The sequence below is a fragment of the Lynx canadensis genome, chromosome B3 (assembly GCF_007474595.2).
Source record: "Lynx canadensis isolate LIC74 chromosome B3, mLynCan4.pri.v2, whole genome shotgun sequence".
NCBI classification, from domain to species: domain Eukaryota; kingdom Metazoa; phylum Chordata; class Mammalia; order Carnivora; family Felidae; genus Lynx; species Lynx canadensis.
This window is the reverse complement of record NC_044308.2, coordinates 61635752-61652060: the sequence shown is the minus strand read 5'-3', so window position 1 is coordinate 61652060 and position 16309 is coordinate 61635752. Positions and strand designations below refer to the sequence as shown.

At 39.9% G+C, this 16309-nt stretch overlaps 2 protein-coding genes across 5 annotated transcripts in view; one reads left to right on the top strand and one right to left on the bottom strand.

Annotated features, from left to right (window-relative positions):
* The window catches only part of NUSAP1 (nucleolar and spindle associated protein 1), a 76949-nt gene that overhangs the window by 23398 nt on the left and 37242 nt on the right, over positions 1-16309 (top strand). For 3 of the 4 annotated variants that reach the window (XM_030318445.1, XM_030318444.1, XM_030318443.1), the window contains exon 1: positions 10951-11402. In XM_030318445.1, the coding sequence (XP_030174305.1) occupies positions 11298-11402 (105 nt within the window). In that variant the 5' untranslated portion in view covers positions 10951-11297. Of the gene's footprint in view, positions 1-9871; positions 11403-16309 lie in introns of those variants that run through there. The other variant, XM_030318442.1, reaches the window with a different exon arrangement.
* OIP5 (Opa interacting protein 5) lies at positions 736-10964 on the bottom strand. The gene is made up of 5 exons (XM_030318449.1): positions 10610-10964; positions 10294-10360; positions 6209-6331; positions 2289-2370; positions 736-1084 (listed from the first exon to the last, which is right to left on the bottom strand). Exons 1-5 carry the CDS (start codon positions 10932-10934, stop codon positions 989-991), a joined length of 693 nt encoding a protein of 230 aa, XP_030174309.1. The 5' UTR covers positions 10935-10964; the 3' UTR covers positions 736-988.

The following is a 16309-nucleotide window of genomic DNA, read 5'->3' as shown; positions in this document are numbered from 1 at the left end:
AATCCTTACTACACTAGTAATTTCACATGTATTCATGTGGTTATTTGAATGTCCATCTCTGTTGAGACAATAAGCTCTGTGCAGGTAGAGAGTGGCTGTTTTGGCTTAACTGTTATCCCCAGAAGCTAGTATAATATCTTTATTGAATAATATGATAAGCTACTGAGCCCATGTGCTACATAAAGCAAAATATGAAAAAACAGCATTTTGGTGAATGATGTTTATCATTCCTTTATTACCTGGTTAAGCTCAGTTTACAAATGAAAAGAGAAAGATAAATTGTATATTTTCCAGTTAACTTATTGAATATTACCTATAAAATATGTATGTACCTGTATTTTACATAAGAAAAAAAGTGGTTTCTCAGTCTTTACCTAACAGCTGCACATCTTTATATCAGAGCATTCACGGGACATTGTCTCCCCATCAACCTAAATTTGCAGCAAAAGAGAGTTTCAGAAATAAACATTTATGAAATTTACAAGCTAAAATAAGTTCTTAAGACAAATAGCTATAAAACCTAGACAGGGTGGGCCAGGGAGACTCAGCTGGTTAAGTGTCTGACTCTTGATTTCGGCTCAGGTCATGATATCACAGTTGTGGGAGCCAGCCCCATGCCAGGCTCTGTGTTGACAGCACAGTGTGGAACCTGCTTGGGATTCTCTGTCTCTGCCCCTCTCCCGCTCATGCTTGCTCACTCTCTCAAAATATATAAACATTAAAACAAGCAAACAAAAGCTAGACAGAAGGCTCTTTAGTTTCTCATCTTCTAGAATAGGCTTCACAAATCATCTGGACAATCGGCCTAGACAAAATCCTAATAAACCACATTTCTCATCCATTCTTGAAGCCAATCTTTCTTGCGAATTGATCAAACAGCACCTGTTGTTGAAGACAGCAACAAGGACTCACCCTGATACTTTAAAAAAAATATTTATTTATTAATTTATTTATTTACCAACCCTAATACTTAAACTCTGATTCTGGATCAGTTTTCTGGCTTGGGCTGGTCAGGAGTTACTTCCTTCAGAATCTTCATCAGTGAATTTAAGTGAGTATGAGTTAACATTATCTTCTCTTTCAGCTAGGAAGAAAAATAAATAGGTATCAGGGCATCTTAAGCTTAACACTCAATTTGGTGATTCTAAAAGCCATTTCAAATTTAAACTAGTGATTGGGAGTTGGCAATGTCTCAACATATTTCATAAATATGTTTCTTCTATTTCTGAAAGAACTTTATGGTACAAACTCGGAGCACAATGAGATCCTTAGATACAAAGTTCATGTGAAAAAAGACCAGCCATTGCTGAGTGTCACTGCTTCAGTCTCTCTCCTATCTACCTCTTATCACCAGGTTTAAACTCCAAATACTGGAAAGGAAGACAAGAATAAGGTGGAGTAAGAAAGCTTACGGAGAGAAGCATCAACTAGTCTTCCTTTCCTTTCCTAGTGGCAAGAATCTAACTTTTTTCCTTTGTTTCCGGTAACAAATGCTTTTGTTTGATATTCTGCCAATGGTCTTCAAAAGTAGCCCTGTTAAGAACATATGTTTGGTGTAATTAGACAATTTTCAATAGTTCTTTCACTTATGAATAGCTATATCTAGAACCAAACTTAGTGGTATTATTCAGCATAAAATATGAAATACAGAATTACGGAGGATTATCTGTTGAAGTTGGGTTAGCAAAAGTCTTATTTCTGACATAATTTGCACCATACACTATATCTCATTTTTATCATCCAAGATACAAAAACAATCAAAATTCATCAGGAACTATGACTTAAACAAGTAACTCTAGAGCCTCTCCTTTGTTTGGGGATACCCTTGGATTGGTGAATCATTTCTCTATTGCTGCTTTCAAGATTTTTTTTTTGTCCACATTTTTACTGATATGTTGGGGTATAAATAAATCTCTTCTGTGTTTATCCTACCTGGGGCTCATTGAGGTTCTGGATATGGAAATATGTTTTTCATCAAATTTGGGAATTTTTCAACTATTTCCTGGGACATTTTTTCTACTTCTTTCTCTTTTCTTCTGCTATTTAGTCCCTTTACCAAAGAATTTTTAGGTATGCATGTTGTTTTTTTTAGAAAATGCTATTGTACACTTAGGTAAACTACAGTTTGGTATAAGCATAACTTTTATATGCACTGGAAAACCAAAATATTAATCTGACTTGCTTTGTATTATGGTATTTGTTTTATTCTGGTGGTCTAGAACTGAACCCACAATATTTCTGAGGTATGCCTGTATTATAGTAAATATACAACCATCATGAAATTTTACCTCTGCAATCTTTTCTGGTAGAGATAAGTTGTGAATATCCATCTCAGATGCATTTACTATGGCCTTTGTTTTTAAGAGATAGCTGGATAGAAAATATATAAAGAAAATATTAGTATCATACTACAGATAAGATTATTAGTGAACCAAACTTGCCCTCTAAAATAACATGTCGGGCAAGGACCGCCTTCTTACAGATTTCCATTTCAGCATTCATAATGTGTCTTTTAGGAAAAACAAATCCTCAAGTAAGAAATCAGAGAGACTGTGTGTCTTATCTCACCCCTTGCCAGCCAGGAGATAAAATAACCCCACAACAAACTAAAGACAAAAACCAGGGGCCTATGAGGAATTCTGATGAGTATAAGCTTCACAGTCCACCAGTAGATCGTGTAGCAGTTAGAAGAAAAGTAATCATATTGTGACAACACTGTTGGTTGCCTATCCAGTAGCCATTCCTAACTTGTTTTTGGCTAACAGAACCCAGATTTCATTTAGGGCAGGAGTATGCCCAATAGTAGGAGATGAATAATAACTGCTCTGAGCCAAGTGTCCAATCTTACTCTCCACTGTCACATATTTGCTCTCCTGCCTTAAGGCAATCATGGGACATAGTTTGGCCAATAATAAGGAAATTTTTGCTAAAGAGACCATTCACTGTGTTCCCATTTCCCATATCCTTTTCCTTCCAGTTGGGGATGCTATTGTCTATGAATGTAATGCTTATAACTGTCACAGCCTACAAGAAGAAAAGGCCGAGAAAACCAGAGATGTTCACCGAGGGCTCTATTGTGGCTAAGCCACTAGAAGACTCCTGGGGTGGCCAACCACCCCCACCCTTACTTGTTAAAGCCACCATCAGTCAGGTTTAATTTTTCCTAGCAACCAAATTCATTCTGACACACAAAGACATAGATTTATTATCTTTCCAGATTTGTGCTACCTATACTTTCCTAATTTCTACTTAATCAGAAAGAATATACTGACCTTTGAGTCCCAACTCCTTATTTTAAAGAAATTACTTAAAATCCTATTATACTTTTAAAATTTACATTAAAAATTTTTGTTACTAAAAACTTAACTTCTTGTGCAAAAACTCAATTACAGCTCACCTGGAACAACTACTTATAACTTTCTGAAGAAGACTTGAGGTTACTAATAGCACACAGTTAGAAATAACTTTTCACCCTCTTTAAACTTAGGTCTTATTTGGGGTGCCTGGGTGGCTCAGTAGGTTAAGGGTCTAACTTTGGCTCAGGTCATGATCTCGCAGTCTGGGGGGTTCAAGTCCTGTGTTGGGCTCTGTGCTGACAGCTCAGAGCCTAGAGCCTGCTCCAGATTCCGTGTCTCCCTGTCTCCCTGCCCCTCCCCAACTTGTGTTCTGTCTCTCTCTCTCTCTTTCAAAAACAAATAAACATTAAAAAAAATTTTTTTAAAGAAATTACCTAAGAAATTAGAAAATGAAAGTAAGTTATCAATCCATCTGAAGTATATATTTTCTGTTGAAAATTTGCAGTAAAGAAAAAAAATTGCACCGAAGAACAAATAGTATACCTAATGCACATTGAACAACCTTGTGAATGAAAGATGGGCTTTATGAGTTTTATTGTTTAGTCACCCGAAACTCACCTAGAAACACCTATCTAAGCACATTAAGTGAGAAAAAGGATGGGCATCTGGGTGCTTCAGTTGGTTAAGGGTCCGATTTTGGCTCAGGTCATGAAGTTTGTGAGTTTGAGCCACAATGGGCTCCATGCTGACAGTGCAGAGCCTGCTTCAGATTCTTTCTCCCTCTCTGGCCTTCTGCCACTCATGCTGTTTCTAACTCAAAAATAAGTAAAAACATAAAAAGAGAAAAAGGAAACTTCATGTTTAATGAAAGGAAAATGAGTTTTAGTGTTAAGACAGATTAAAATCTCAGCTCCCCTCTCTGAGACCCAGTGTTCTTCTATTAAGAACTCAAGTGAGGTAAGCTTAATATCTGGCATAAACACATAAAGTAGGTCATCAATGGCTATTTTTTTAAATTACTTAATTTAAATGTTTATTTATGACAGAGAGACAGAGAGAGAGAGAAACCCAAGCAGGCTCCCTGCTGCCAGCACAGTGTCCGATGTGGGACTTGAACCCACGAACTGTGAGATCATGACCTGAGCCAAAACAGAGTCGGACACTCAACTGACTGACCCACCCATGAGCCCCAATGTTTATTTATTTTTGAGAGAGAGAAAGAACGTGCACACGCAGGGGAGGGGCCGAGAGAGGGAAAGAAAGAATCCCAAGCAGGTTCCTCACTGTCAGCACATAGCCTGACATGGGGCTCTATCACGAACCATGAGAACATGACCTGAGCTGAAATCAAAGTCAGACGTACAGCCGACTAAGCCACCCAGGCAACCCTCCCCCACTTTTTTTTTAAATGATCAAGAAAAGACTATAATAGATGTTTCAATTTGTTATAATAAACAAAAAAGCTTAAGTGAGGGGCACCTGGGTGGCTCAGTTGGTTAAGTGTCCGACTTCAGCTCAGGTCATGGTCTCAGGGGTTCGTGAGTTTGAGCCCCACATCAGGTTCTGTGCTGATAGCACAGAGCCTGCTTCTGATCTTCTGTCTTCCTTTCTCTGCTCTTCCCCTGAGCTTGCACACGTGTGCACTCTCTCAAAAAATAAACATTAAAAAAGTAAGCTTTAAAAAAAAAAAGTAGGGGTGCCTGGGTGGGTCAGTCAGTTGGGCGTCCAACTTCAGCTCAGGTCATGATCTCACAGCTCATGGGTTTGAGCCCCGCGTCGGGCTCTGTGCTGACAGCTCAGAGCCTGGAGCCTGCTTCGGATTCTGTGTCTCCCTCTCTCTCTGCCCCTCCCCCGCTTGTGCTCTGTCTCTGTCTCTCAAAAATGAATACATGTTAAATAAATAAATAAATAAATAAATAAATAAATAAATAAATAAATAAATGTAAGCTTAAGCGAAAGTAGTATTAGGAAGATAAAGAAATATCCAAAGTACTACATAAGAAGGAATAATAAGTAGTGTACTTTGTCTGATTCTATGAGGCCACATGGTCAGTATTTTTTTTTTTTTTTACCTTCCTGTGGGTATCTATCTGCATCATTCTTTTCTCCAGACAAGATTTCTCTGCATCTACATGTACAACATGGAAAATAGCTATCCTAAACCTAGAGCTTTCATTTCTCAACTTCAGCACCAGTACCATTTACAAATGACCAATGTCTCTGGGTCCTTATTTCAAATTCCTAGAGTAGAAAGCCTAATTTGCTTAGCTTAGGTGAGGTATTCATTCTTGATCCCATCACCTGGGAATGATATCTATCACACATGATAAAAATAAGGATACAAGGTCCCACTCTATGGGGAGAGAAACAGAGGCTGGGCACAAATCAGTAAGTGTCTATTACAACATTATTTTGCAAAAGCTTATGTTCCAGAAGTTTCTATAATGAAAGAATATCCTCTCATTTATTCCAAGGTATGATTAATAAGACATGGTATGATTACAAGACATCTAAAATGAGCATAACATTATGAGACTTTATTTTGGTCCCACTGCCCATCTTTTTGTGTAAACGACAATGCCTGGCTTTAGCATTTTCTTTGGTACACACATTCTGTTTTTTCAGGAAGTTCTTTTCAACGTTTTTTTTTTCAACGTTTTTTATTTATTTTTTTTGGGACAGAGAGAAACAGAGTATGAACGGGGGAGGGGCAGAGAGAGAGGGAGACACAGCATCGGAAACAGGCTCCAGGCTCCGAGCCATCAGCCCAGAGCCTGACGCGGGGCTCGAACTCACAGACCGCAAGATCGTGACCTGGCTGAAGTCGGACGCTTAACCGACTGAGCCACCCAGGCGCCCCTCAGGAAGTTCTTTTAACATGTATTTGATAAAGAATATCTAAGTCTACTCACCATATCATTTTGTCACTGGAAAGGCAGAAGTGACCTCTCAAGGCAGCCAGAGCAGCATGGGTAGAATACAAATGGAAACCAATGGGAATCCCACAGGAAGTACAGAATAAAAGGTTGTAAATGCTAGAGGAAAAAATGGAATATGGGTAAGAAAAAAAATCAGAGAACAAATATAAAATAACCAGTCTCTGGAAACTATGTCTCCTAAAAACTATGCTATAATAGGACCGAGCCTGAAGAAATGTCACATTCACAAAAGGTTAACTCAGGTTTTAATAAAATTACATCCTAGATTACAGATTCTCTTGTGGATTCTGGCCACAAAAGCAATTATGGATGTATAATTGTCAGTTCAATAGAATAATTTACATTTGAAAAGCAGAAAAAGAGCTAACTAATCAGATTAATATTTAAACATATAAAACTATACATGACCAGGGGCGCCTGAGTAGCTCAGTAGGTTAAGCCTCTGACTCTTGATTTCAGCTCAGGTCATGATAGGATCTCAGGAGCCTCGGGCTCTGTGCTGACAGAGGAGAGCTTGATTGGGATTCTCTCTCTCTCTCATAAATAAATAAACAAAAAACCCCACAAATTACACATAACCATACAAATTAGCTACCATCAAACCAATTTCCAGTATAAGGAAAATAATTAAATTGATTGGGGCTTACTAAACAATTAATAGAACTCCAATCAAGAATTTTCTTATGCAGATGTAATAAAAAATTAACTTAAAAATACCCAGACAAAATGCCAATAGAGTGGGGGGGGGGGGAGGAAGAAATCCTATTACCCTAGCCAAGGCATCTATTTTTTTTCTATCCTCTTAAAGATTACTGGATGAGGAAACAGTTACACCACTTGGGTAAGTCACTAACCATATTTGCTGGTGTGTAAGACATATTCAAATAATACAAAGAAATGTTTTAAGAAAAAACTAAGTGTGTTTCATCATGCATGTACTGAAAACAATTTTTTTTTAAATTTTTTACTTATTGGGGTTCCTAGGTGGTTCAGTCAGTTAAGCGTCCAACTCTTGATTTCAGCTCAGGTCATGATCTCAGGGTCATGGGCTCGAGTCTCATGTTGGGCTCCACACTGGGCACAGAGCCTGCTTAAGATTCTTTCCCTCTCCCTCTACTGCGTGTGTTTTCTCTCTCAGTCTAAAATTGATTTAAGTAGTCTCTACCCCCAATATGGGGCTTGAACTCACCACCCCAAGAGCAAGAGTCACAAGCTCTTCCAACTGAGCCAGCCAGGCACCCCTTGAAAATAATTTTAAAGTAGCTTGATACAGGAAAAAATTATTTTTGTAAACATAATATATTATGCAGTAAAATTGCATTAATAGAGTATAAAAATCACTTGACTAAAAAAAATTCATGTCAACGGACACTAAAAAAAATAAACGTAATATCCCAAATTCATTGGTAAATTAAGTCCCATACCACACATGTAGTACTGTATATTTGTGAGTATAGTAACCAAAAAGCAAGCCATGAAATAAAGTTGCATCAGGGCACATGGGTGACTCAGTCAGTGAAGCATCCAACTCTTGATATTCAGCTCAGGTCATGATCTCACAGTTCATGAGTTTGAGCCCCACATTGGGCTCTGCGCTGGCAGTGCAGAGTCTTCTTGGGATTCTCTCTGTCCCTCTCCCACTTTCTCCCTCTCTCTCAAAATAAATAAATAAACTTAAAAAAAAAAAAAAAGAAAGAAAGTTGCATTAATTTAAATTAATTCCTATGCAGGAATTAATGGTATCAGACAAATTACAGTACCTATAGAAAAATGTCTCAGAGAAACTAATATATGGAACAGAGCAAAATGTGAAAAAAATTCCCAAAATATGCTTGTGTGTGCAATATAACATATTTCATTGAATATTAGTCTGCTAATGGCTCAAGTCCTTCAAAATGAAGGTATGCATTACCACACCAAAGAACTATGACCAGCTGAGTGCTTGCTGAAGGCAAGGGGATATATATGGGTAGTGGAAGAAGTTAGTTATAAATATCAGCTATGACCTAGTAACCAGTTACAGAAATGAGGACTGTGATTGTCATGAGTATTTCCTCCTTAGTTATGAGTATGTCTGTGTTTTTGCATGTTTATCTCTTTTCTTCTCTCTTATTCCCTTACTGTGTAACATAAGATCATACTATTATGTCATACTATATCAAACTATTTATTATTAATTTTACTTTACAGTATAAATTATGAGATATCAAGGAGAAATGTAAACATCACTCAAGGACTTTATTTCCTCTTCCAGAGAAGGGATTAGTATGTTTTCAGTTGTATGCAGGACAGTTGTAACATGTTAGATTATGACCTTGGTATTGTCTTTATTTGCAGTCTCGTATGGTTTTAGGAAATGCGTGTGGCTGCCAAGTAACAAGTGATAGTTACATTTTATGTGTCCACTTAACTAGGTCATATGGTGCCCAGTTAGGTCAAATACTCTGAACGTGTTTGTGAGAGTGTTTTTGAATGAGATTAACATTTGAATCAGTAGACTGATTTGGGATGGCCCTCATCTCATCAGCTGAAGGTCTGATGAATTAGAACAAAAAGGCTAACCCACCCTTTCAGGAATAAGGGGAAACTCCTCTTGTCTGACTGATTTAAGCTGGAACATTGGTTTTTTCCTTAGCCTTTGGACTTGAACTGAAAAGTAGGCTCTTTTTCTGTCTAGACCCTTCTGGCTTTTGGACTGGAAGTTACACCTTTGGCTTTCCTGGTTCTCAGGCTTGTGGACTTGGACTAGATCTAAACCACTGGCTCTCCTGTGTCTCCAGTTTGCCAACTACAGCTCTTGGGAATTCTCACCCTCCATAATCACAGGAACCATTTCCTGATAATAAATCTCTTCCTACCAAGTCCCATGGCTCTCCTTATTCTAAAAGTATACAAACACATGGGAATTTCCCTCCAGTGTTTTCTAAACCATCTACATCAGTACTGCCCAAAAGGGACATAATGTGAGGCACATAAGTAATGTAAAATTTTCTATTAGTCTTGTTAAATTCAGGGGAACAGGTGAAATTAGCCTTAATACATTTTATGCTACCCAATATATCAAAAATATCATTTCAACATGTCATCAATATTTTTAAACTATTAATTTTTTTGTATTAAGTCTTCAAAATCTAGTGTATATTTGCACTCATAGCATTTCTCAATTCAGGATGGCCACATTGTAAGTACTCAATAGCTACATGTGGCTAATGGTCACAGTACTGGATACCATGTGCCTAGATGCCTTATCCTACTTTAAGAAGATATTTGGAGAACATCTGCTTCTGGCCCCAAATGACCCAATTCCAAGCAAGCCACCACTCTTTTCCTACCTGTTCCCTTTAGGTGGGAAGAGGACACTCTGGTAAGTATCTTTCAATTGGGAAAAGGGAGCTGCAAAGCTCTTTCCAATTACTGGGTAAAGTAACAACTCCCATACTTTAACCCAAAAACTGAACCACACTGTGGTCAGAATGAACTGTCTTGCCGTTAAAGGCAACATTCAAAATTGAGGAGCCTTCTAATAATAAATTATCTGAGTACTTTGTTTTCACTTGTAGATCACAGCAGAGACTGGATGCAAAGTTTGCCCTGCAGTATTCAAGTACATAACATTCAACTTGTGTTTTTCCCCAGGTTCCCAGGTTACAGAAGAATTAGTCCTGCCATGGCTTATTACGAACTGCAGATAAAATACAAATTTAAAAGTTTTACTTATCTCAAAGGATTGCAGTTTATAGTGATTCTCGCTACACACCAAAAGGTACTTTTCTCCCTTTTTCCCTACTGGACATTACTTTCTTAGCCTCACTTCCCTTGCACAAACCACTAGGGAGATGTGGCACTCAGAAAGATGTTAAAATGTGCACACAACTACAACCAACTTTTCCATTTCACTGACAAGTTCCTACAAGTCTCAAACAGGTAAAAGGAACATCCCTCAAATACACTGTATGGATAGAATAAACTTTTCTTGTTCCTTTGTGCACGTCGGTTCCCCGCTTCTCCGTGTTATTAATATAGGGGCTAGAAACCAAAGGAGAACTCTCAGTACATACCTGCCTTTGAGCGAACCTTCAATGCCAACTAGGAAGGGAGTTTCCAAAACCACGTTGTTTGTGACTCCTGGGTAAATAAATAGAGGTCAGAATGAATACCTGTGAAGCCTTGAAAAGGAAAACCTACCCGCTACAAACAGATTCACCATGGCCACAAAAAACATGAAAAGTTGCCCCCACTCTTGGCAAAGGCGTTAATTTCCTTACAAATCTTCACCCCATTTTCTTCACCACCCTGCTCTCAACCATCCCGTGACAAAGCGGGAACACCCTCTCCGCCTTCCTCCTGTCTTCTTCAGACTCTGTCCCCACTCACTGGAGAATACCACGGTCCCGAGGGACGGCGACAGGTCCCAGGCGAGGTGCACAGAGTCAGCGAGTACTGCGTGGCACTGTGCACACTGGAACACGGCGCACCTCTCGGGCTGCAGCCACGACGGCAGCTGCGGTCTGCATGGCTGTTCCTCCGCCCCCAAGCCTGCGGGGCCAAGCGGCGAGGACCCGTTCACCACCTGCGTGTCCCACTCCATAGAAGTTGTACAAGAGAGTTCCTCAGTTGAATTCTTGGCGCCATCACAAACGTCACCCTGCGACAGCATCGCATAAAGTGAGTGACAACGCCGCCTCGGCCGAGCGGCCATCTTTCTGCAGCCCCCGCCTCAGCTTCGAACAGACACTTGACCACGCCCACACACGGTTCCTGTATCCTCATTGGAAACCGTGAGCCGAGGCTTTGCCCTGCGCACGCTTTCTGGACACGCCCTTCGGCGCCAAAGTGTTAATGAGGGGTGGGGGGAAATCGCAGGCCTGCTGGGAGGGGAATCTTCGTTTCTATTGGTCAACGCCAGGAGACCCCGCCTTCAAGACATTTTTAACCAATAGAAGTACAGCATTTTCAATTTAAACTCTCTATAAAAGTTCGGTTTAGTCAACGTTCAAAGTGGCGCCAGAGCTTTGAACGGCGCTGTTTAGTTTAGAGTGTCCGTGCTATCCAGGTCGCTTGGATGCAGCTCGACATGACTGTACCCTCCTTTGAGGAGCTGGACACCTTCAAATACAGCGACCTGCAGAATTTGGCCAAGAGTCTGGGCCTCCGGGCTAACCTGAGGGTACGTAGCAGGTAACCCGCGGGGCAGGTTGAGCGTTCTCGGAGAGGTGGTGGGAAGAGACTGAACGGGAACCTCGGGGAATGAGGCAGCTGTCCCTCCAGCTGGGCAAACGGAGAGGGAGCCATAGTATTCACCTTATTTTGAGGCTGACTTTTCTGGGGGCTCACATAGGCCTTGACTTCGCAAGCGTTTGTTTGTTTTGGTTTTATTGGACGTACTGTGGAATTTTGTCTCCGAGGCTGTAAAACGTTGAGGGGGAACTGTGCGGATTCATTTTGGGAGTGGGGTTTATATATTCTTCGGTGGAGTTTTCACACAAAATTCTTAGGGTACTCGAGATTTGTTCTGCAGGGTGTGGGTGTGGTATTTACAGAGTGAATGCCTAAATTAGGTATTACAAATGGTTTTAAGTGATTAAAACAAAATAATTAGTGCCCAGGTACTTGTTGGGGCTTAATTAAATAAAGGAGTGTCTTTGGAGATATTTCTGAGCTTTAGTCTTTAATGGCTCCCCGATACTATTTCATAAAGCCTTAATTCTTTACCTTAAATCCCATCAGCTTTCTGCATTCTAGCTGGAATCTTATCCAAGACAGCATCCAAACTGTACTGGTCTCTGAACACCTGACACCTTTGTCCATCTTTCTGTCTTTGCTAATTTTGATCCTTTGGCCCCATATCCCCTTGTCTTTCCCTCTTCTTTATTTGCATTAATAACTTTCAAATGCTCTTCAGAGTCCATCAGAAATATCACTGACTTGGCACTTCGTCTCCTCCTCTTCAGTTCCTTGGCCATAGGTCCACTACCCCAGTAATTCCAGGAACTCTGTGTGCTTTTAACGCAGTTTAATTTCAAGTACTCTCTTTGAGCACATTTAGGCTTTCACCTCTGGTTATTTGTGTATTAAATTATCTTCACTAAAAGTTAAATTCCTTGAACAAGAATCTCATCCATGTTCCTTGGAAGTCTTACTAAGCACAGTGCATTTTATATAGGAGATGCTGAATAATTATTTTCAATCACTTCTTGGCAGTGCTAGATTAATGCCCTAGAGGGTGGCAAGAGAGTTACAGTGGAGGCTTGCTGAGTTCAGAGCTCTGGATGACATTAAGGCCCCACAACCATTTGGATCTCTAAAGAGCTATTCCAAGAGAGATAGATTCCTAAAAGCCTCACCTGTAGTCTCTTGAGGCACCTAATCTGCATTAGCTGATTAGTCACCTGTTTTTATAGAGTGGCATAGTAAAGTATTTCAGGCCACCACAGACCCCATTGCCTTTCTAGCACACAGTATCTGGCACATAGTAGGTATCAATAAATAGGTTTTTTAAATTTTTTAAAATGTTTATTTTTGAAAGAGAGAGAGCACGATCAGGGTTGGGAGGTGGGGCAGAGAAAGAAAAGAGAATCCCAAGCAGGCTCTGCACTGTCAGCACAAAGCCACATGTGGGGCTCAAGCCCACAAACTGTGAGATCACAACCTGAGCCAAAGTCAGACACTCAACCGACTGAGCCACCAGGCACCCTAAAATTTTAATTTATTTTTTATTTTAGACAGCAAGCAGGGGAGAGGGGCAGAGGGACAGAGAGAGAACCTTAAGCAGGCTCCATGGTCAGCACGGAGCTGGATGTGGAGCTCAATCCCATGACCCTGGGATCATGACCTGAGCCGAAATCAAGAGTCAGATGTTCAACTGACCCAACCACCCAGGCACCCCTCAATAAATATTTCTTGAGAGGTACTATTTCCCCAAAGTTGACCATACACTACTTGATTATAACCAACTATAAAAAGAGACTTTTGAGACAGTTGACGAAAATTAAACTTGGACTGGGTATTAAGATATTGTTAACTTTTTGGAGTATTATGGTATTGTTATGTTCCCCCCTCTTTTTTTTTTTTAATTTTTTTTTTAACGTTTATTTATTTTTGAGACAGAGAGAGCATGAACGGGGGAGGGTCAGAGAGAGGGAGACACAGAATCTGAAACAGGATCCAGGCTCTGAGCTGTCAGCACAGAGCCCGACGCGGGGCTCGAACTCATGGACCGCGAGGTCATGACCTGAGCCGAAGTTGGACGCTTAACCGACTGAGCCACCCAGGCGCCCCCCCCCTCCCTTTTTTTTAAGGCCTTCTCTCTTGTAATACATGCCAAGTACTTACAGGTGAAATGTTATGACACCTGGGATTTGCTATAAATATTCTAGGACAAAGAGAGGGTAATAAGATGAAGTAAGAACAACAGAATGTTGATAATTGTTGAAACTGGGTGATAGATACATGGGAGTTCATTAGACTATGCTCTCAACTTTATATGTGATTGTAACTTCTTATCACTAAAATGTTTTAAATTATTTACGATTTGTACAGCTTAGGAGCTTGTTAAATCAGTTGGCTTTTTAAGTTCAGAGTATATAAGCAAAATATGAACAAATTGCTCTAAGCAGTGATCAAGATTAGATGATCATTTTGATGATTTAAAAAACTTTTTTAATGTTTATTTAGAAAGAGACTGTGTGTGCAAACAGGGGAAGGGCAGAGTGAGAGAGAGAGAGAGAGAGAGAATATCCCAAGCAGGCTCTGCACTGTCAGCGCAGAGCCAGACAAGGGGCTCGATCCCATGAACCTTGAGATCATGACCTGAGCTGAAATCAAGAGTCAGATGCTTACCCAAGTGAGTCACCCAGGCAGCCCTTTTTTGATTATTTGAAAACACTAAACAGAATAAGATTTAAATAAATTCCATCAGAATGGTAACATTCAAAATAAATTTAGAAGGAAAAATCTTAGCCCTTTTTTTGTGCTTTACCATTGAGAGTGGTGTCTCAATGAAGGAGTCAGTTACTGGTATTTACTGTGTGGCCACTGGTCCTTCTCACTCCTGCCCTGGCTTTCCTGCTCACAAACAAGCCTAGATTACAAAGACTGGCGCCATCTGCATTCTCTTGTAGCTCCCCTTCCTCTCCTGCCCAAATTCCAAGCCTGATTAAACCTGGCTAGGTGCTTAATCTTTGTACCTAACCAGCCGACCCTGCCTGGAGAAAATCCCCTGACTTTGCTGACTGAACTTAAATTTATGACCATAAATCATAAAATGAGCATTTGATTCCCCTATACTCCCTTGGTAGTCATTAACTTCTCTATTTTTGAGGACCATTATTTCATATCCTCTCACCTCAAATTGGCTCCCTTCCCTCACTTGACTTTTCCTCATAGGTCATGGAAAAATAGACACAATCAGCTAAGAATTAATTCCTCTTTCCACCATCAGACTATCCAGCCATCCTGCGCCTGTCCCCAATCTCCAAGAACTCTGCCTTTGTGTGAGGGCAGCCTTGCCATTTGTGCTGTGGATCCTGTTCCCTCTTCCAGGGCTATGTGCCTGCAGTTAGCTCCTCTCTTCTGTATCAGTTTCTCCCACTCTGGTTGCTCATTTCGATGATATATGCAATCAGGTCTTAATATCCCCCATCTTAAAATAAAACAAAGCTCTCTCATGACCCCTTGCCCTTCATTTGCTGCCTGATTTCTCTGTTCTGTTTCACTGTAATTGCTGTTACCAAGGCCACCATGCTCTGCACCTTACCAAGCATACAGTTCATCTCTATCTTCCTCTGCTGTTTGGCAGGATCTGATGTTCCTTTTTCCTTAAACCACTTCTTTTGTAGGCTTATTTGATGTTAAGTTTTTTCCTATCTCACCAGCACTTCCTTCTAGCCTTCGCTCTTGCTTCTTCCTCTGCTAAATTTCTAAATGCAGAGTGCCCCAGAGTTGTGTCTTTTCTCTAACTGTGCTTTCCCCCAGGTGACCTTATCCACTATCATAACTTTAAATTCATATTGAACTGATGACTCCATATCTCTGGTGGGACCTCTCTCCTGAGGTGCTGACTCCTATCTTTAAGTGCATCTTAAACAGCATGGCCACTTCAAAACAATTAAGATCTCTTCCCAGTCTCAGTAGATGATTGAGACCCACATTAGAACACTCTTTTAATATACATCCAAATTAGTTAGCATATAGTGCAACAATGATTTCAGGAGTAATTCCCTAATGCCCCCTACCCTTTTAGCCCATCCCTCCTCCCACAACCCTTCCAATAACCCTCTGTTTGCCTCCATATTTAAGAGTCTTTTATGTTTTGTCCCCCTACCTGTTTTTATATTAATTTTGCTTCCCTTCCCTTATGTTCATCTGTTCTGTATCTTAAAGTCCTCATAGGAGTGAAGTCATATGATATTTGTCTTTCTCTGACTAATTTTGCTTAGCATAATACCCTCCAGTTCCATCCATGTTGTTGGAAATGGCAAGATTTCATTCCTTTTCGTTGCCGAGTAATACTCCATTGTGTGTGTGTATGATATATATTTACATATGTTTAAATAAATATATATAATTTATATATAAATAATATAAATAAATATATATAAATATATACAAATCATTTATATATATAAATATTACATATTTATATATAATTTTTATATACACATATATATTTATATATTATATATATATATGCCACATCTTCTTTATCCATTCATCCATCGATGAACATTTGGGCTCTTTCCATACTTTGGCTATTGTCGATAGGGCTGCTATAAACATTAGGGTGCATGTGTCCCTTTGAAACAGCATACCTGTATCCCTTGGATAAATACTTAGTAGTACAATTGCTGGGTCATAGGGTAGTTCTATTTTTAATTTTTTGGGGAACTTCCATACTGTTTTCCAGAGTGGCTGCACCAGTTTGCATTCCCTCCAGCAGTGCAAAAGAGATCCTCTTTCTCCTCATCCTCACCAACATGTGTTGTTGCCTGAGTTGTTAATGTTAGCCATTCTGACTGGTGTGAGGTGGTATCTCATTGTGGTTTTGATTTGTATTTCCCTGATGATGAGTGATGT